This window comes from Sparus aurata, chromosome 11 (assembly GCF_900880675.1).
Source record: "Sparus aurata chromosome 11, fSpaAur1.1, whole genome shotgun sequence".
NCBI lineage: Eukaryota > Metazoa > Chordata > Actinopteri > Spariformes > Sparidae > Sparus > Sparus aurata.
Genome location: NC_044197.1, coordinates 1,093,416 through 1,115,373, shown reverse-complemented (window position 1 = coordinate 1,115,373; position 21,958 = coordinate 1,093,416). Strand labels below are relative to the sequence as shown.

At 43.2% G+C, this 21,958-nt stretch overlaps 1 protein-coding gene across 1 annotated transcript; it reads left to right on the top strand.

Annotated features, from left to right (window-relative positions):
- The first annotated feature begins 913 nt into the window (after window positions 1-913).
- On the top strand, window positions 914-21,958 carry LOC115591326 (sterile alpha motif domain-containing protein 9-like). The gene is made up of 4 exons (XM_030433256.1): window positions 914-1,100; window positions 13,930-14,662; window positions 15,415-15,694; window positions 16,342-21,958. The coding sequence occupies exons 2-4, from the start codon at window positions 13,940-13,942 to the stop codon at window positions 19,974-19,976; spliced, it is 4,638 nt and encodes a 1,545-aa protein (XP_030289116.1). The 5' UTR covers window positions 914-1,100; window positions 13,930-13,939; the 3' UTR covers window positions 19,977-21,958.

The following is a 21,958-nucleotide window of genomic DNA, read 5'->3' as shown; positions in this document are numbered from 1 at the left end:
GTCATGTGTTTTTTAAATGCCTCACACAGTCAGTTCATTAGATTAGTGTGAAGGTATTCACACCATCATGACAGTGATGTCTGGTCTGCATAAAGATGTCATTTCAACACATTAAATGTTTCATTTAATGTCATAAATACTGAACTATAAAGGCTGTGAGCTGCCAACAAGAAGCCTCCAGGACATCGTGATGCGAGCAGTTCATACATTAATGTAAATAAGACATTGTGCCGTCTACTGTCTCAACAATCACACTTTTTCAAGGAAACTGAAATAAATCCTCAAGACTTTTTATGACCCACATACAACCTGATTTTAGAATTTACAGTAACTTTTGAAGGGCTGATTCTAAAATCAGCAAAAAATTATAAATGTGAGCCTGAACTGAATCTGTTACAAGCTCGTTGTACAGTTGCATATTTCACTACACTGCTCCATCTTTGGGACTTAATTTTAAAAACTTCTCACTACATTAATTATTAATAAGTAACATTGACAGTGAATGCAAATAACTTTGTTCCTCTGACAAGACGTTGAAGCTGAACTCGTCTTTCAAAAGACCATTTTCTGTATCCATCCAGGGAGGTTGTTTCTACTTGCACATCCACAAAGTTACTGCTGCAACTCTTCCTGATTCATCAAATTAGGGGGCGGGCAAGAAGTGTGTAGATGTTTGTTTCAAAAAGATTAATAGCTTTAAGAGAAATTTGCATTAAGGCGTTATTATTGCATAAGAAGCTTTGACAGACTTAATTGCTGCCTTTACTAAAGTGTGGTAGAGGAGCTCAGAACTGCCTGAAGGCAAACAACAACAATATGGCAGAGGAGAGGAGAGGAACAATGATTTGTTTCCACTTGAACTTGATCTGTGGGAGGGCCTGACTCTGCTTTAAAACTGTGGTCATAATCAGTGATGTGGTCGGGGCAGGCTTAAGTTTCACTTCCAGGTCTCAGCGATCAGATGAAGACAGCATGGAATCATGTTCACTGCATAGAGATGTACTTATCGCAGCAATCTCTAGTAAAATCACACTGCTCACGTTCAGGAGAGATGTCGGAGAGTGAAGTCCAGACTGAGGAGGCATTCAGGACTTCAGAAGGTATGAAATTCACTGGCTGCTCATGCTTTGGAAGAGACTTTTGTGGAGCTGTACTGATAAGTCACTTGATCTAACTGCTTGATTACAGTTAACAGAGTTTCCCTCATTTACCATGTAAAGTTATACAAAAATATGCAGTTATAGTACATTAAATGCCATCACAGCGAACACGGAGACTCATCCACTAGTCCGTCGTAATAGAGTACTGTAGCGAGTCCTAAAAAAAAGATAGAAGTTATTAGTTTGACCACTTCCGGTTTCCTCGTTTCAAAACCTCAGTTTTTCTTAAATTAGTTTCCAAAGGCCGCGATGAACCTCCTGGTCATCTCCCGCCTGGACTAACTCGCTGCAGCGTGTCCAGAACGCAACGGCAACTTCGTAAGAACATAATAGAACATACAGAACAGGGAACAGTTTAACTTACAAAAGTAGGCATGTGTGCATGCGTGCGCCTCCCACGTCCCGCAGCATACTGGGCCCCTCTCTCGGTAGATTTGGTCTGATTGTCCAATAATGTCTCGGCATTAACCTCTTAGCAAAAGATCTGCTCGTCCTCCTTATTTAGTCTTTTGAATCCACTCACATACCTCTTTGCCCGTTATTTTCTTTGAAATTCCTGAAGTCTCTGCTTGGATCGCAAAGCAGCGTCTTCTGAGTTACCGACTCGTTGCTACGGTAATGGCCGTTGTAGTCGCTCTTCCACCCCGGTCCTGGCTGTAGCTCTCCCCGGTACCTCTGAGGTGATTCTCCTCCGGCCCAGCTCTCTCGCAGCCTCCTGTGCGCTCTCGTATGTCCGCAGGCCAGCTTCCCAGTGGATCCTGATTTTCGTCAGAGGCGTCTGGAAGCCTATTCTTTTCAACTTTCAATTCAACTCAAAAGGCTTTATTGGCATGACATTTTACATGTGTTGCAAGAGCACAATCATAACAATAAGTAACAATAAATAACAGTATATAATAATAATAATAATAATAATAATAATAATAATAAATGATAATGCAATTGTCAGTTTACTATCAACAAAACAGATAACAAAAGCAAATCTACTGAAAATAGAATAAAACAAGAGATGATGAAATAAAATGAAGATATGTTAATAGTAGGGATAATACAGTAATAATATAGATAAGTAATTAAATAAAATGATAATAAATACATAAATAAAATAAAATAAAATAAAATAGAATACAAAAATTAAAAGGAGATGGTGGCAGTAGAATATTATACATATAAGTACAAGTATATTTATAAATGTCTTTCTGGCTCGCGGACATTTTGCATGTACCCCCTGCACTTTTTCAAAAGGCCGTTTATGTCCCCTGCAGTTTTTACCATCCAAAAACCATGTTACGCTGTAGTAAACAAACATTTAATGCCGAAGAGATACACTTATTTTCATGTATTATTTTTATGTTGAAAGGCAGCAACTGTTTAAAAAAAACACCAACAATGAAAGATTTAGGGAAAAATACAGTAAAACCTCAGATTACAAATGTGATTTTATACATCCAAACTCATGAGAATTGTGAAACTACGTTTTTTCCTCTATAAAATGAGGTCTGTTTACCATATATTCCAAAAATAACTGTACAATTGGTGGTACTGAGTTGGAGTGAAGTCGACTAACAAGGTGAAACACAGAATTGGGTGATAATGTTTTGCTACATGCTTCACAACCAGTCAAACCAAAAAAGGGAACAGTAAACTTAAAAGTAGCAACAGAAAACTAGAAGAACTACTAGAAAACACAGTGAACTGAAAGAGTTGGAGTTTTATTAAAAATACTTGTGTCCCCCCCACCTCTGAAATCAAAATGTGGTCCTTGATCTGATTATATATCTATGTCCTACTAGTTGTCTCTTTTGTTGTGGCAGGAAGTGACATATTTAGCAGCCAACACTGCACATTCTTTCTTTTCCCCCAGAATGAGGGATTATTTTTCCCTTTCTGTCAAACCCCAGAATTTGGCGCAATGTTTTTGAAATTGTGGAAAGAATTCCTCTCTAATGTGTCTGTGCTTGTGACACAGTGTTAGAAAGTGTAGTTCTATACAGCTCCCTCATCACAGTGACAGCACAGCCTGTCCTCTCTGGGCAGCAGGTCTGATGGTGTCTGTCCTCTCTGGGCAGCAGGTCTGATGGTGTCTGTCCTCTCTGGGCAGCAGGTCTGACGGTGTCTGTCCTCTCTGCAGCAGGTCTGACGGTGTCTGTCCTCTCTGGGCAGCAGGTCTGACGGTGTCTGTCCTCTCTGGGCAGCAGGTCTGATGGTGTCTGTCCTCTCTCTGCAGCAGGTCTAATGGTGTCTGTCCTCTCTGGGCAGCGGGTCTGATGGTGTCTGTCCTCTCTCTGCAGCAGGTCTGATGGTGTCTGTCCTCTCTGGGCAGCGGGTCTGATGGTGTCTGTCCTCTCTCTGCAGCAGGTCTGACGGTGTCTGTCCTCTCTGCAGCAGGTCTGACGGTGTCTGTCCTCTCTGGGCAGCAGGTCTGACGGTGTCTGTCCTCTCTGGGCAGCAGGTCTGATGGTGTCTGTCCTCTCTCTGCAGCAGGTCTAATGGTGTCTGTCCTCTCTGGGCAGCGGGTCTGATGGTGTCTGTCCTCTCTCTGCAGCAGGTCTGATGGTGTCTGTCCTCTCTCTGCAGCAGGTCAGATGGTGTCTGTCCTCTCTGTCAGCAGGTCAGATGGTGTCTGTCCTCTCTGGGCAGCAGGTCTGATGGTGTCTGTCCTCTCTGGGCAGCAGGTCTGATGGTGTCTGTCCTCTCTCTGCAGCAGGTCTGATGGTGTCTGTCCTCTCTGGGCAGCAGGTCTGATGGTGTCTGTCCTCTCTGCAGCAGGTCTGACGGTGTCTGTCCTCTCTGGGCAGCAGGTCTGATGGTGTCTGTCCTCTCTGGGCAGCAGGTCTGATGGTGTCTGTCCTCTCTCTGCAGCAGGTCTGATGGTGTCTGTCCTCTCTGGGCAGCAGGTCTGATGGTGTCTGTCCTCTCTGCAGCAGGTCTGACGGTGTCTGTCCTCTCTGGGCAGCAGGTCTGATGGTGTCTGTCCTCTCTGGGCAGCAGGTCTGATGGTGTCTGTCCTCTCTCTGCAGCAGGTCTGATGGTGTCTGTCCTCTCTGGGCAGCAGGTCTGATGGTGTCTGTCCTCTCTGCAGCAGGTCTGACGGTGTCTGTCCTCTCTGGGCAGCAGGTCTGATGGTGTCTGTCCTCTCTCTGCAGCGGGTCTGATGGTGTCTGTCCTCTCTGGGCAGCAGGTCTGATGGTGTCTGTCCTCTCTGTCAGCAGGTCAGATGGTGTCTGTCCTCTCTGGGCAGCAGGTCTGATGGTGTCTGTCCTCTCTGGGCAGCAGGTCTGATGGTGTCTGTCCTCTCTGGGCAGCAGGTCTGACGGTGTCTGTCCTCTCTGCAGCAGGTCTGACGGTGTCTGTCCTCTCTGGGCAGCAGGTCTGACGGTGTCTGTCCTCTCTGGGCAGCAGGTCTGATGGTGTCTGTCCTCTCTCTGCAGCAGGTCTAATGGTGTCTGTCCTCTCTGGGCAGCGGGTCTGATGGTGTCTGTCCTCTCTCTGCAGCAGGTCTGACGGTGTCTGTCCTCTCTGCAGCAGGTCTGACGGTGTCTGTCCTCTCTGGGCAGCAGGTCTGACGGTGTCTGTCCTCTCTGGGCAGCAGGTCTGATGGTGTCTGTCCTCTCTCTGCAGCAGGTCTAATGGTGTCTGTCCTCTCTGGGCAGCGGGTCTGATGGTGTCTGTCCTCTCTCTGCAGCAGGTCTGATGGTGTCTGTCCTCTCTCTGCAGCAGGTCTGATGGTGTCTGTCCTCTCTCTGCAGCGGGTCTGATGGTGTCTGTCCTCTCTGGGCAGCAGGTCTGATGGTGTCTGTCCTCTCTGTCAGCAGGTCAGATGGTGTCTGTCCTCTCTGGGCAGCAGGTCTGATGGTGTCTGTCCTCTCTGGGCAGCAGGTCTGATGGTGTCTGTCCTCTCTGGGCAGCAGGTCTGACGGTGTCTGTCCTCTCTGCAGCAGGTCTGACGGTGTCTGTCCTCTCTGGGCAGCAGGTCTGACGGTGTCTGTCCTCTCTGGGCAGCAGGTCTGATGGTGTCTGTCCTCTCTCTGCAGCAGGTCTGATGGTGTCTGTCCTCTCTGGGCAGCGGGTCTGATGGTGTCTGTCCTCTCTCTGCAGCAGGTCTGACGGTGTCTGTCCTCTCTGCAGCAGGTCTGACGGTGTCTGTCCTCTCTGGGCAGCAGGTCTGACGGTGTCTGTCCTCTCTGGGCAGCAGGTCTGATGGTGTCTGTCCTCTCTCTGCAGCAGGTCTAATGGTGTCTGTCCTCTCTGGGCAGCGGGTCTGATGGTGTCTGTCCTCTCTCTGCAGCAGGTCTGATGGTGTCTGTCCTCTCTCTGCAGCAGGTCAGATGGTGTCTGTCCTCTCTGTCAGCAGGTCAGATGGTGTCTGTCCTCTCTGGGCAGCAGGTCTGATGGTGTCTGTCCTCTCTGGGCAGCAGGTCTGATGGTGTCTGTCCTCTCTCTGCAGCAGGTCTGATGGTGTCTGTCCTCTCTGGGCAGCAGGTCTGACGGTGTCTGTCCTCTCTGCAGCAGGTCTGACGGTGTCTGTCCTCTCTGGGCAGCAGGTCTGATGGTGTCTGTCCTCTCTCTGCAGCGGGTCTGATGGTGTCTGTCCTCTCTGGGCAGCAGGTCTGATGGTGTCTGTCCTCTCTGTCAGCAGGTCAGATGGTGTCTGTCCTCTCTGGGCAGCAGGTCTGATGGTGTCTGTCCTCTCTGGGCAGCAGGTCTGATGGTGTCTGTCCTCTCTGGGCAGCAGGTCTGACGGTGTCTGTCCTCTCTGCAGCAGGTCTGACGGTGTCTGTCCTCTCTGGGCAGCAGGTCTGACGGTGTCTGTCCTCTCTGGGCAGCAGGTCTGATGGTGTCTGTCCTCTCTCTGCAGCAGGTCTAATGGTGTCTGTCCTCTCTGGGCAGCGGGTCTGATGGTGTCTGTCCTCTCTCTGCAGCAGGTCTGATGTGTCTGTCCTCTCTCTGCAGCAGGTCTGATGGTGTCTGTCCTCTCTGGGCAGCAGGTCTGATGGTGTCTGTCCTCTCTCTGCAGCAGGTCAGATGGTGTCTGTCCTCTCTGTCAGCAGGTCAGATGGTGTCTGTCCTCTCTGGGCAGCGGGTCTGATGGTGTCTGTCCTCTCTCTGCAGCAGGTCTGATGGTGTCTGTCCTCTCTCTGCAGCAGGTCAGATGGTGTCTGTCCTCTCTGTCAGCAGGTCAGATGGTGTCTGTCCTCTCTGGGCAGCAGGTCTGATGGTGTCTGTCCTCTCTGGGCAGCAGGTCTGACGGTGTCTGTCCTCTCTGCAGCAGGTCTGACGGTGTCTGTCCTCTCTGGGCAGCAGGTCTGATGGTGTCTGTCCTCTCTCTGCAGCGGGTCTGATGGTGTCTGTCCTCTCTGGGCAGCAGGTCTGATGGTGTCTGTCCTCTCTGTCAGCAGGTCAGATGGTGTCTGTCCTCTCTGGGCAGCAGGTCTGATGGTGTCTGTCCTCTCTGGGCAGCAGGTCTGATGGTGTCTGTCCTCTCTGGGCAGCAGGTCTGACGGTGTCTGTCCTCTCTGCAGCAGGTCTGACGGTGTCTGTCCTCTCTGGGCAGCAGGTCTGACGGTGTCTGTCCTCTCTGGGCAGCAGGTCTGATGGTGTCTGTCCTCTCTCTGCAGCAGGTCTAATGGTGTCTGTCCTCTCTGGGCAGCGGGTCTGATGGTGTCTGTCCTCTCTCTGCAGCAGGTCTGATGTGTCTGTCCTCTCTCTGCAGCAGGTCTGATGGTGTCTGTCCTCTCTGGGCAGCAGGTCTGATGGTGTCTGTCCTCTCTCTGCAGCAGGTCTGATGGTGTCTGTCCTCTCTGTCAGCAGGTCAGATGGTGTCTGTCCTCTCTGGGCAGCAGGTCTGATGGTGTCTGTCCTCTCTGGGCAGCAGGTCTGATGGTGTCTGTCCTCTCTGCAACAGGTCTGACGGTGTCTGTCCTCTCTGGGCAGCAGGTCTGATGGTGTCTGTCCTCTCTGGGCAGCAGGTCTGATGGTGTCTGTCCTCTCTGCAGCAGGTCTGACGGTGTCTGTCCTCTCTGGGCAGCAGGTCTGATGGTGTCTGTCCTCTCTCTGCAGCGGGTCTGATGGTGTCTGTCCTCTCTGGGCAGCGGGTCTGATGGTGTCTGTCCTCTCTGGGCAGCAGGTCTGATGGTGTCTGTCCTCTCTGGGCAGCAGGTCTGATGGTGTCTGTCCTCTCTGGGCAGCAGGTCTGATGGTGTCTGTCCTCTCTGGGCAGCAGGTCAGATGGTGTCTGTCCTCTCTGGGCAGCAGGTCTGATGGTGTCTGTCCTCTCTAGGCAGCAGGTCAGATGGTATCTGTCCTCTCTGGGCAGCAGGTCTGATGGTGTCTGCCAGACTGTGGTCACTCTGTCTGTACACTGTCAATGTCTTTCTCAGGTTCTGATCCATTCAGGAAGAATTAATCTGTGCTCGTTTGGTAATGCCTCGCTGCATGTTTAGTATGCAGCTGTTTTTGTCTGAAATAGGTAAGTTTCGTTTTGATCGAAAGTAAAGAGAGTTGCGTGAATAAACCTCTAGTCCAGCGTCTTTTAGAGCCACCCGCTTATTGCATCTCGCGCAAGCTCTGAACGTACACGCTACTGTGGAGCTGGCAGCGGTGTGTTCAGTGCAACTTTTGTGCTGAAAGGGTCAGACGAGAGGCAACAGAGTGGTCGGATAAAGGCTGGGCGTTGTGTGGGGGCCTTAAAAGGCAGGGTCGCTCGTTTTAATATGGCTCCAGAACTTAATAGATCTTTTTTGAATATTTAGAAGTAAAGGATATTGGCCTAATTCAGCCCTGCATGCAGAGTTTGGGGTTTTTCTTTGTACCCGGAGGATACTTTTGCAGAACTCTGTATGCAGGGTTTCAATTGGATTTTTGTCCCATTTTGCCCAATCATGTTGTACTAAGGAGCCCCATACCTCACTGCCATACAATGCATTCAGTTCTATAACTGATCTAAATATTTTAAGCCAGGTCCTAATTGGGATTTGGATATGAACTGAACGCTTGATGGCATAGAAAGCCCTTTTTGCCTTCTCTTTGAGTTCCTTCATGGCAGAGCAGAGGTTTCCTGTGGAACTTATTTGTAAACCCAGGTAAGTATTGGTATTAGTTTGTTCTATGTGGGTCCCACCTATTTTAAATGTTGGTTCATTTCTCTGCAACCTTGATAATTGATAATTTTGGTCTTCTGTCAGGGCCCAGGTCTGACAGTCCTGATGGAGAAGGTCCAGGTTCTGCTGAAGACCTTCTTTAGTGGGAGAAAGTATGACCAGGTCATCTGCATAAAACAGAAACTTGATTTCTGTGTCTTGCAGAGTGAGACCGGGTGCTGGTGATTGTTCTAATAACAATGCCAGTTCATTAGTATAAATATTGAAGAGGGTGGGGCTGAGGTTGCAGCCTTGCTTCACCTCTCTACCCTGTGGGAAGAAGTCTGTGTGTTTATCTCCAATTTTGACAGCCAATTTGTTTTTTTCATATATTGATTGAATTACATCAAGACTTCCCCCATATACCACTTTCTATCAGTTTAAAGACTAATCCCTCATGCCAGACTGAATAAAAAGCTTTTTGGAAATCAACAAAGCATGCGGTCAAAATGTGGTCAGCTGTTCTATAGTTTGGAAGGAATCCAATCTGACTTCTGCTTAAGACACTGTGCTCGGTGAGGAAGTCCATAATTCTTGAATTTAGAATACTGCCGAATAACTTCCCCAGGTTAATGCTCACACAGATGCCTCTGTAGTTGTTGGGATCGAATTTGTCTCCATTCTTAAAGATGGGTGTGATCAGCCCTTCACTCCAGCTTTCAGGGAAACGACCAACACTTAGTACCAAGTTGAATATCTTTAGTATAGCCAATTTGCATTTTCTGGTAGTATATTTCAACATCTCATTTAAGATGCCATCAGGCCCGCATGCTTTTTTGGGCTGCAGAATCTTAAATTCGTCCTCCAGTTCTAATTCTGTGATAGGGTAATCCTGTAGGGTAGAGGTAGTTCTATAGAGCTCCAGTAGGGTAGTTCTATAGAAAATGATTTTTCCATGTATCTCCATTTTGAATGGGCTGTTCGTTGTACCGTTTCTGGGTTAATAAGTTCCAATTTTCTCAAAATTGATTTGACCCTACAGACTCTTCAATTAGTTGTAATTGGTTTTGTAGATATTGTTCTTTTTTTTTTATTGTTCTCAGTGTGTTTTTATATTGTTTTAGAGTCTCACAGTAGGTAAGGCGGAGCTCCTGGCTGTCTGGATTCCTGTGTTTTTGATTTGAGACTTTTCTTAATGTCTTCCTAATAGTTTTGCAGTCTGAATCACCTCTCCCTGTTCATTTTCTTTGGTTGTTTTGTTTTGCATTTTAAGTTTGATAATGAGGCCAAATGATCGAATATGTGGTTAATGTTTACCAGACAGCTCTACACCTTCTGTATTCTGAGGGTAGCTCTGGACCAAGAAGGAGTCTAGAAGAGACTGGATTTCTTCACTGACCATTGCGTCCTGGTACTGTGCCAGGCTGTTTTGTGCCCATCTGTATCGCTTCTTTATTTTGTACAGTTTACATGGCTGAGAGTATTCTGACTTCCCCCCATACCACTTTCTATTAGTTTAAAAAGTAATCCCTCATGTAACTTGTATCAGACTTTCTGTTGATGTAACTTGTAAACTGTGATTTGTTGCTCTTTTCTGTACATGCGACATCTATTGCATGTCTGTCCGTCCTGGAAGAGGGATCCCTCCTCTGTGGCTCTTCCTGGAGTTTCTTCCATTGTTTTTTTCACCCTGTTAAAAGGGTCTTTTTTTCCATCAACATGTGAAGTGTTGTTCAGTATGTTTGAGTTGAATATGTTCATGTTCAGTCTTGTGCAGACATAATTTGGGGAAAAATAAAATGGTTGCTTTTGGTGCAAAAGACTGTGTAGAACTCCCTTTTTACCACTCAATTAACTACTCAGGAATCGATATGAGAATTGATAAGGAATTGGATTGATAGGCAGAATCGACAATGGCATTGATATTGATAAAAACTTATCAATTCCCATCCCTATTACTAGTAAAGTCTAGCTCCTCACTAGGGGTGGTTAATCGGCCCAATTTCCCGATTCGATTCGATTCCGATTATTGAAGTCTCGATTCGATTACAAATCGATTTTCGATTATTAACGATTATCGATTCGATTTTCAATTATTAATGATTATTGATCTTCCATTTAACATCAGTCAGCTGCTGAATTATTTTACTTATCTTGGGAGTCACACCTCACAGCACCTTCAATATTGTATAGTGTAACTGTAATATCAAAATGATTGTTTTTTAATTTGTTTTAAATGTAGTGTCTCACTGTTAAAAGAAAGCTGCCAAGCTCAGCAGCCGGACTCATGTTAGAAGCATTGTTGGTGACGAGAACCAGGGCATGTTTCTCTGTTCCCCACTCGTCTGCCATTGCTTTGAGAAACTCACACATATTTGTGCTTGTGTGGCTATCATCCATAGCTCTCGTCTGAAGTACGTAGAACATTAGCTTCCATTAACTGCTGACATAATGAGCTGTAACGGTCACATATGAGACTGTAGCTCTGGATGTCCAGGCATCGCAGGTTATTGCTACCCTGTGAGCAGAGTTGAGGGACTCTTGCACGGAAAGCTTTGTCTCCTTGTAAAGATTTGGAATCGATTTAAGTGTGAAAAAGCTCCGGGATGGAATAACATATCTTGGCTCCAGACTGTGGACCATGAAGCGGAAGCCAGTAAGAGGAGGACTCCAGTTTGTATGACTATTTAAAAAAATAAAAAATAAAAAATAATATATATATATATTTTTTTTAATCGATTTTTGGAAATTTAATAATCGAATCATAATCATCAATATTATAATCGTGATTAATCAATAATCGATTTTTTTCACCACCCCTACTCCGCACCAGTTCTAGCATTTAAATCTCCAGTAATGAGCACAGATCCCTGGGCCTGGAAATGACTGATCTGTTCTTCTATGGTGGAGAAAATCTCCTCATTGAAATATGTAAATTTTATTGGGGGAATATAAATTGCACATAAAAAAATTGTTTTCTCAGTGAATATTATATTGTTTTTCATTTTTTACCAAATGTGATATTTCCCTTTTTTCATTATTTCTATCGAGTTTCTTCTATTGAAGTTCTTTTAGAGCAGCGATCTCTCTCCCGTGACTCTCTCTCTTGCGGTTTAGCTCTTTCCCCTGTTCTGATAGTGTAACAAGCTTTCTCCTCTGGCTCTCTTTCTTATGCTGTATCTCTCTCACTTGTTCTCTAAGAGTGGACAGCTCTGTCTTGTGGTCTTCTCTGTCTTTCAGTAATTGCTTCTGATGGGTCGTTTGTATCTTTTCTTGCGCTTTTCTCATCTTGTTCCATGTGTTGTTGTTGTGACAGATGAGCTGAGTTTTGGTCCGTCTGATTTAAGACCTTTTCCCTGAGCTGCACCAGCTCTCCTTCTAACTTGGTGAAGTGTTCCTTCAGGTCTGTAAAGGAGGTCTAATGTGGAGGGGTCAGGGTCCGCTGTGTCATGGTGCTCCTTCTCAGTTGGGATGCTAGAGACAGTTGGAGGGTCTGTTTCACCAGCATGAGGCTGAAGTTCCATAGGAGAGGTGTTTTCTTTCACTACCAGATATTTAAGTGCCTGGAAACTGTCTTGGAAAGGCTTGAGATACCCCTGTACCATGACTTTACCACTTTTATAAACATTGACAGTAGTCATTATGCTGTCACAGTCATCTGGGTCCCTGATCTTCAACTGCCAGTACTCCTTGTTGCCCTTTTTTGCCACTGAAGGGTGATGGTCGATAATGGCCCTGTGCCAGGCTTCGGTCTTTCAGTGTAGAAGATGAAATTACTCATTTCTCCACTTTTAAAAAAATCAGCAAAAAGGGTTTCTGGCTGTCCCTTAAGAAGCTCCTGTTTGAATGTGCTTCTCCCGGTGTCATTCTTGATGTTGGGTGGGTAGTGTATGTAGATGATGTCACTCATGCCCTGCTCTGGACAGTGAGGGAGGGTTGACTGCTGTTTAGGATGGCTCATTGGTCAGGTTTCCTTGAATAAATGTTCAATAAAAAAGATAGAACAAAATGGCTGTTTTCCAATTTGTAGCATCCACTGTTAGCCTCCAACTGCCATATTTAGCTGCCACTAGTTCCAACTGCCAGTTTTGAGTTCAAAATGTTGTTGTTTGACCACAGCTCCAATGGTTTATCCAGATTATTCTTAGTAATCTCTTTGTAACCCTTAAAAGAACTATAAATTAAAGTTGTCAACAGTCCAGTGGTGTTGTTTCTTCTGTTAGTTGTATGTAGGCCTACTCACTCCCTTTTGATTATCTGTTATTTGTTGATTTTCCTCCTGTTTCCTGTCTCCTAGCAACAAGCTCCTACAGACTCCTGTTAGCTCCTGCTAGCTCTGTCAGTTCTGCTTTTTCTTTGAGGAACTTTCTTGTTTTCTCTTGTTTTTCCTCTTTTCCAATTAGACTTTTCTGTTGTCATTGGTCTTGTCTTTAAGTTGTTCAAAATTTAATTTGTTTTCCTCCATTTTATAATGAAAAAAATACATGCATATCTAGGAGCTCATGTCTCCTTCAGGGCTTTTTTTAATACAGTTGTATTCCACAAATATGTTTTAAATTTAATTGTTGTACTAGAGTGGTGTACTGCATGTGATGGTGATAATCTAATAAGGAAAGTTGCAATTTAGAGGCCCCAAATCTGAATCCTGCTTTGAGCACCAAAACGTGCAGAGCCGGCCCCGATAGACGCTCCCCGTTGTCCTTCGATCTTTATCAAAATCGCAATGTGGCTAACAATATCCAAATTGCAAAAAGCTGCAATTATCCGATAAGGTAAAATATGTGACAAAACACCATTAAGACCCCAAGACCCCATACATTTTACATTATCAGGATTTCAACAGTTTTTGTTTCAGTGAAATTTGTGATGCAAATTATTTTTTATTTTTTATTTTGATGATTGATTGAGGCTGGACGGTAGAATATTATTGGTTGAACTTAATTGATTCAAGCTTACATAAGCTTACACGTAATGTGTTTGTTTTGTTTATAGGGAGACAACATTACTGGATTGTGCTCTAAAGTATAAAAGACATTGATAATTTTGAATTTTTTTGGCATATATTGATTATATAGCGACTCCAAACACAAGATGAAGTCACTGAGAGGCTAAGTTAGGGAGCATTGCACTGATGACTCGCAAGACAAACGAGGAAGCCTTTTCCGTATTGGCGATTGCGTCGTATTTATTGTCCAAACAACATAGCAGACAAGACAAGGCAAGGCACGGCAGATGTTCGTGATACTCAGTTTGTCGTTGGTTTGAGCGGTCAACAAAAAATACACTCTCCCTACTCACCCCCTCTCCATGACGCCGCCGCAGACAACAGGTGAATATGTAGTCATTCATTCAATCACTCAATCACTACTCCCCGCCCACACCCACGTGACATGCGTAAAACGTGTCAAACTAACAGCTGATGTCAGCACAATCATAAACATCAACATCACCACATATAGAACCTACATTGATAGTGCATTCACAGTAAGACTGTGGATGTGATTTTAAATGGTTTGAAAGGCATTTCTTATTTCACTTAGCCATACCTATAAAATGCTGATTTTTATTAATTTAGTCTGTGTACACTCACGCACACATGCTTTTTACATCATATTTTCTCAATGTAATGTATTTTCGTATTGTTCCTTTTATTGTTTTAAATCTTTTAATGAACTCACTTTACTTTTTAGATGATCCAAAATGAGACGTTCAACAAAAAAGTCACCACCTCCAGTTGAAACATGGACCAAGGAGGATGTCCACCGGTGGCTGATGACAGAGGTCAAAGTCGATAAGACTTGTGCTGATATATTCTGTGAAGAAGAAGTGTCAGGAGACAGTCTGGTTGATTTTGAAAAGAAAGACATATTGGAATTGGGAATAAAACATGGTCCTGCTGTCAAAATCACATCTTACCTGAAAGGTCTGACGGAAGGATCACAACATGAATCACAGTTCCCAGAATATGTAGAGAACTGGTCCAAAGAGCAGGTGAGCCAGTGGTTACTGCAACATGTGAACATATACAACAAATATGCAGAACGGCTCCGAGAGGAAGATGTGTCTGGAGACTGCCTGGTTTGCTTCAAGAAGCAGGACTTACTGGATCTGGAAGTGAAAAGTGGTCCTGCGGTGAAGATTCTGGCAGAACTCAGACGGTTAAATGAGAAACCAGAGCCGACACTGCAACCCATCCTTCCCACCAGCTCAGACAAAGAAGAAGCACCCAAACCCACCCAACCTGAACAGAGTCTGGCTCAGGCCATAGCATGCACAGAATCATGTAACGAAACTGAATCAAAAACAGAGGTAATAGTGGAAAATGAAAAGGCTCAAGAGACATTCAAGAAAGTTTCTGAGAAGAAGAAAGTTCAGAAGTCAAAGCCACAGAACTTGGGGGCCAGAAGAAAAGAAAAAGTAGTGGTAAGTTGCGGTGTTGTTTTAAAATGGTTTATTAAATATTGTTTAGAACGTTGCAGAATACACTGAACAAATATATAAACGCAAAATATGGTCCACTCCTCTTCAATGGCTGTGCGAAGTTGCTGGATGTTGGCAGGAACTGGAACACGCTGTTGTATCCCAAACATGCTCAATGAGTGACATGTCTGGTGAGTATGCTGACCATGCAAGAACTGGCCACAATAAAAGGCCACTAAAATGTTCAATTCAATTCACGGGCAACAGCTCTGGTGGACATTCCTGCAGTCAGCATGTCAACTGCACGCTCCCTCAAAAGTTGCAACATCTGTGGCATTGTGCTGTGTGATAAAACTGAGCATTTCAGAGTGGCCTTTTATTGTGGCCAGCCTCAGGCACACCTGTGCAATATTCATGCTGTCTAATCAGCATCTTGATATGCCACACCTGTTAGGTGGGATGAATTATCACAGCAAAGGAGAAGTGCTCACTAACGCAGATTTAGACAGATTTGTGAACAATATTTGAGAGAAATGGATCTTTTGTGTATAAAGAAAAAGTTTTACATCTTTGAGTTCAGCTCATGAAAAATGGGAGCAAAAACAAAAGTTGCGTTGCGTTTATATTTTTGTTTAGTATAGTAAAATCATGAATAAGACAAAAAATGTATAGATGAATAAATAAACGTATCCAAATCCAGGTGTGATTTAAGAGTAAAGTTTACAGTAAAGTTTGTTTGTGTTTTCGTCCTGCAGACCACAGGCACACCAGAAAACCCCAAGATCAGTGTGATGGTTCAGGAAACCCTAGAACACCTTTCAAAAGAAGACTTCAAAAAATTTCATTTCCACTTAGCAGATTATTACAAATCCACACATAAACCCATTCCTCGGGGTAAACTGGAAGACAAGGACACCATGGACACTGCTAAGTTAATGACTGGCCACTATGGGAGCGAGGCTTTACAAGTCACAAAAGACATTCTACAAGAAATAAATCAGCGTGATCTGGCTCATAAACTGGAAAAGAAGATGGGTAAGACAACCAAAGCAAATATTTATATGAAAAGTGAACTTTTATTAACTTGGTCTTCACATTTTTTGTTAGTATTTTGCCAAAAATGTTTGTTATTTTGTATTGCATTCTGTCCCATCATGAGATGCATTCTTATGCATTTTATTACGTTTTTGAAATTACTACTATCAACAAATCCCAAAGACCAAAACCTGGAAAAAACAAAAAACATGTTCCTTCATTAGTATTAACACATACCATACTGTAATTTATTTTGACTCAATCCCACAAACAATCCTGCTTTTACCTATACTCACTGGAGCACCAAATGTGGATTAATACACTGCTGAAAATTGTCCAATACACATGCACTACTTCCTTCTGTTTATTTGATAAGAACTACAATGAGAAGCTGTTTGAGGAAACTACTGAACCTTTTTTAAACATTAAACTTTATATTTGTGAGGTGTTAAAGATGTATATATAGGAAGTTGTAGCTGTGAGTCACAGAAAGTTTTGGGAAACAGACTAACACACTTTGTGGTTTTAGTTTCATTGGAATTGGCTAACATTCAGAAAAGTAAAGAATAACAAAAGCTACAACCTTTAAAGTTCAATTGAGGTGTTTTTTCTGCATTAATAATGAACTTATTTTACTGTTTATACAGGTCAACAACAGCAGCAGTGTCTTTCAAAAGAAGTTTTGAAGAAAGAAGCCAACCAGGGTGACAAACTAAAGAATTTGTTAACTTGTGGTGGGAACTCATTAGACAACTATAACAGATTTGTTGTTGTTGTAAATAAGAGCTGTCCAGAACAAGTGCATTATCTCCAGTTTCTGAGTAAGATGAAACTGTTCTCTGTGTTAGACTTTGACCCCGACTCAGGTATGCCAGGTGGACTCTGCCATTCATACAGAGAGTCAAGAGTGGCTAATCTGCATAGCCCAACACAATATCAAGGACAGACTGACTCAGTGATAAAGAACCTGAACCTCTACAAACAGACCAGCTGGGTGTTCTGCAATGGAAGACATGACCTTGACGGTGACGCAAACAAGGTGTTGGACTATAAGAACTGGCTAAGAAAATCTTGCAAAGATGTAGAGCAGTTGGTTTCATTCATTTGCAACCCAGAAGTTCTTCTTCGTGGAAGAAGTCTCATCATATTCCTCTTACTTTCCCCTGTGGAAAATGAGAAAGACCCAATATTTGACACCTACAGGTCTTTCATAAAGCACACTGAAGAGGAAAACATCATCACCATTTGTGCATCTCAGAGCACATATTCCAAATGGAGGGAGCTGATACAAGAAAAGTGTGAATATGACATTGACCATCTATCCATCAATGACCTGACCTTAAGTGAGATCAATGGTACCATCATGGCACTGGGGCCATTCAGTCAGTCATCTGGAAGGTTGCTGCCCTCTTCTGGTTCCAGCGCTGTTGTCCTGAAACAGAAGGATGAGGATTTCATGACTGCTCTGGAGATTTTGAGTCTCAATCAGTGTGAAAAAATGTATGATGAAGAAAGTCCAGAGTTTCACGACTTCAGAATCAAAGTTGAGAAGGAATTCTACAGAGGAGGCAAAGTCAAATGGTGGAACTTCTACTTCTCTGACAAAGACAAAGAGAAGCCATTCGTCAAGCGGGAGAAGTACGAAAATTTGAAGAAGATGATCAGGTCTCAGTTGAGGGATTCAAAAAACATGTGTGATCTGCTCAATCTTTATCACCATCCAGGCTGTGGCGGTACCACCTTAGCCATGCATGTGATGTGGGATCTCCGACGAGAGTTCAGATGTGCTGTGCTGAAGGACAACAAGCTGCCAAAGACAGAAGTTGCCAGTCAAGTCAGAAGGCTCATGACACTTGAAAGTGATAAACCAACTCCAGTTTTGCTGTTAGTCGATGATTCAAAAGAAACCGAGAATCCTCACGATCTTGTGAACTGCATCCAAAGAGCAGCTACAGAGGATGGCTTAAACATTAATGAGGATGACGCCCAAAATTGCAAAATCATCATCCTTTACTGTGTTCGTTGCCATAGCCCGAAGGAGCAATACAGAAAGCACAATCCAATGCAGAGTCAATACATCACCGCCTCACTGACACAAGAGGAACAGAAGGAGTTTGAAAAGAAACTCACAGAGCTCCAGGAAACTCATGACAAGCCTGAAAACTTTTACAGCTTCATGATCATGAAGAGCAATTTTGACCAAAAATACATTGAGGATCTTGCTCGTAACACACTGGAGAACTTTGATTTCAGCTCAAAGACGGACCGACTGTTTGCTTTTCTCGCATTACTTAACACCTATGTGTCAGAATCTGACATTTCCCTCTCACTCTGTGAAGATTTCTTGGGAATAAAAGTGATTCGCTGGGGAGAGGATAATCTGATGGACAGAATGAAGCCATACTCAAACTTTCTCATCATAGACACAGTTGAAGAATGGGGAGACTACAAAGGAATCCGAATCCTTCACCACTCCATAGCATCTGCATGTCTAGAAAGGTTAGAGAAAAGCTGCCATTTAAAAGTAAGTGATATCACCATGGAGATCCTTCACTGTGATCTGTTCTTCAGTGACAGAGTTGTCAAACACAGATTCATGCTCTCAATTCAACGGATGCTGATTGAAAGGCAGCGCAGGGAAGATGGAGATGACAGAGAACCATTTTCTTCTCTCATAAACAAAATCCACGACCAGCAAGGAAGACAAATGGTCCAAGAAATCTTTGTGAAAGCATCATCCAGGTTTGTGACAAGTGCATCCATTCCTCAGGCGCTGGCCAGATACTTGTACATCAATGAGCGTGACTTTCCAGAGGCTGTGAAATGGGCTGAGAAGGCCAAGAAGATCAAGGAAAACCCATACACATCTGACACAATTGGGCAGATTCACAAAAGCAACTTAAAGTCTAACAACCAAAGAGAAAAGCAGGAGACATCTCACAATCCAGAGGATTTAAACACAAACATCCAAATAGCCCATAAGGCTATCACAGCGTTTAAAAGGGCTCAGGAGCTGGCAAACACAGAGGATGAACCTAAGGATGACACTGCTGATGATGAGTCAGATGACTATCCCAGGAAGTCATATAATGTTTATGGCTATGTGGGTGTGCTGGAAATTGCTTTCCTGATTTTTGAAATATTAGCCAGATTGCCATTCTTTGAGCAAAGTGATCCAATGAAGAAGAGGTACTTGCAGAGTTTTCTGAAAAAAGCAATCCCAATCACCAGCGTGCACAAAGAGGACAATGAGATCAACAACAGATACGTGGAAATCATCAAAGACCATGAACAGTTTCTTGTTAGTTTGAAAACTGAAGTAAAAGAAACTTTTGATATTCTTGACTGTTACTTCACGTATATAAAAGCCAACAATAGTGAATTTGACTCAAGGAATCGTTGGACTGTCTGTGGTCATTTCAACAAGTATTTCACACTGTTTTGCACTGAACCAGAGGAAATGAAAAAAGAACGACAAAACAATCCTAATCTCAATCTAAAAATCGATATTGAAGAGAAAAGATCATTTCTTGAGAAGAATCAAGCAGATACATTTGCAGGGATTCTTCAGCATTTGGACAAACCTGCTGAACAGACTGAGAAGATCACAGAGTGCTATGAGTTTCTGCAAAAACAACAACAATTTATTGACAAAAAACAGAAGACAAGAGAAACAATCAATTACATTTTGTCCAAAATAGTTCTTTACCTTTTGGAACCCACATCTCAACATGTGAAGAGTCACAGCCAACTCTCTGCTTTACTTTTGAAAACTCTGCATGATGTAGGACTAAGGTATCCCTTCCCAGACCCATACTACCTGGCTCTGCTGTTACTCTGGCCAAGTCCAACTGAGAGTAACACAGACATCGAGGCATACGTGCGAGCAATCCGAAACTCATCTTACAAGCGCCTGACTTCATTGTTCCGGAGAAGGAGCACTGTCGCACACCTCTACTTGGGGAAAGGAGAGGGACTCAAGAGGCTTGTTTCTAAACCACAACTCGATGAGAATTTCAAACAGATGCGCCGTGATACCTTGGCACAACTTTGGCGAAATGGAGATATATTTAAAGACAAAGCAATTATCAGCCGCCTTCATCGAGTCAGTGGGACCATTGAGCAAGGAGAAGTGTTTGCCAATTATGGAAAACTGAAAATCCCTGTGCGTCCAGCTCTGATTGCTGGCATAATGAGTGGTTTCAGTACAGAAAAGGTTTCTTTCTACCTTGGTTTTGCCATTAATGGACCCCTCGCTTATGATATCCAGTATGAAAACTAGGGTAGCTTATGTACAAATGAGTGCAACACAAGCAATGAGACACGAACTGTACAGCTTGACAAATAGGTGTCAAAAACACACCTCCTAAAAACACATCAGCAAATGACAACTAAAATAGATTGCATTGTTAAATGACAGTCCTGTAGCTCTAGCTCTATATGTATATATGTTTTAAGATATTTTTTTCAGTTTTTATAAACATTTGTTATCCACTTTGAGGTTTTTTGTTGTTGTTGCAGATGTGGCATAGTCACTGAACTGTCCTGTTTATTTATCTGCAGTATCACAGTACAGCTGTTTGGGCTGGTTATTTTGTACAAATGAGTGCAACACAACAAATGAAACATTCACTGTACAGCATGAAAACAGGTGTGGTTTTCTCACCACATGAATGTGCAGCAGTGGCATAGCAACAAACTAGGGCTGGGCGGTTAATTGAATTCCAATTCCGATTTCGATTTTGGCTTCCCTCGATCATGAAAACAATATAATCGTAATAAAACGATCATTCTGCCGCACGCCGTGTCTTGTGTGGTAATTGCAGCGAACCCTTCCATCTCCACCTGTGCAGTCCGCCCCGACCTAAAAAAATTTTCGCTTTCAGCCACGCCGGTGCGTATTGCCAGTGCGTGTTTGGAAACATGTAGAAGAAGATGGTAGAAGAGGGCAGAAATGCAGCCGTTGGTCAAGAAAAAAGGTTAAGCGAATACTGTGGTGTTGAAACACTTTGGTTTCGAGGAGTCTGACTCGGAACAAACAAAGATATCGTGCAAGATATGTCACGCGACCATGTCTGCACCTCAAGGGAACGCGACCAATTTATCAAACCATTTAAAGTCCACACACAGAGTACCGTATTGACCCGAATATAGAACGACCCTGATTATAAGACGACCCCTCTTTTTCACATAATTTTCATCGAAAAAAACCTCGTCCTATATTCGGGTCAGTACGGTAACTTTACAATGCCACCTTATATCCACCCAGCTCCCACAGTTATAAAGAAATAACAGATGCCATCACATACATGATTGCCAAAGACATGTGCCCTATCAACACCGTTAGCGACCCGGGGTTCAATAAACTGATTAACACATTGGACAAGCGGTATGTGTTACCATCATGTCACCATATCAGCAGAATTGCGCTGCCTGCCCTTTATGACGAATGTCACGGAAAAGTTGCAAGAGAAGCGGCAACAGCATTATATTTTGCCACCACAACGGACCTATGGTCGAGCCGCACAGGGATAGTGTTTATTTTTACATGTTATTTAATTCATTTTATTGATATATTTTTCTCTTATTTGCATTTTTCTTGTTTTTCAGTTCAAACTTATCGTGTTAAAAGAAATAACAGATCAAAGTTCAAGAAGCGCTTTTTCTCAAATCAATGAATAATCGTCTTTAATAATCGTGATTACAATATCAATCAAAATAATCGTGATTATGATTTTTGCCAGATTCCCGCTCTGCTTGTTCATGAACAGGACTGCCTCTTTATGGAATCCTCTGTCTTATCTGTACAATATTATCTTAATAAATTTTCTGTGATATTTCTTCCTCTTTTTTTATCCAAAAACATTTATCCAACATTTGTTATCCAATTTTGTTGTTTTGTTTTTGTTGTCTGATGCTGATTCACCAAACTGTGAATTTATCTGCTGGTACAAATATAAAAAAACAGATAGCAAAGATAGAGTGTGGCATATTTTCTCAAAGACAGAGAGATGAAGTCCCAGCTTAAAAAAAACCACAGATCTACAGCTCAATAATTCTGTTGTTTTTTGTTTTTTTTATGTCACAGTTGATTGTTAAATTACAAACAATAAAAAGTAAAGGTTAAAAAATGTGATTATCAGCTGCTCTTGTAAATGTGATTGTTGTGGACATCAAGTTTTCTATGAGGACATGATTTAACATAGTAAGTGGTTTGTCTAAATACATGTATCATAAAATATGCAATTAAAAAGATGTGTCCTA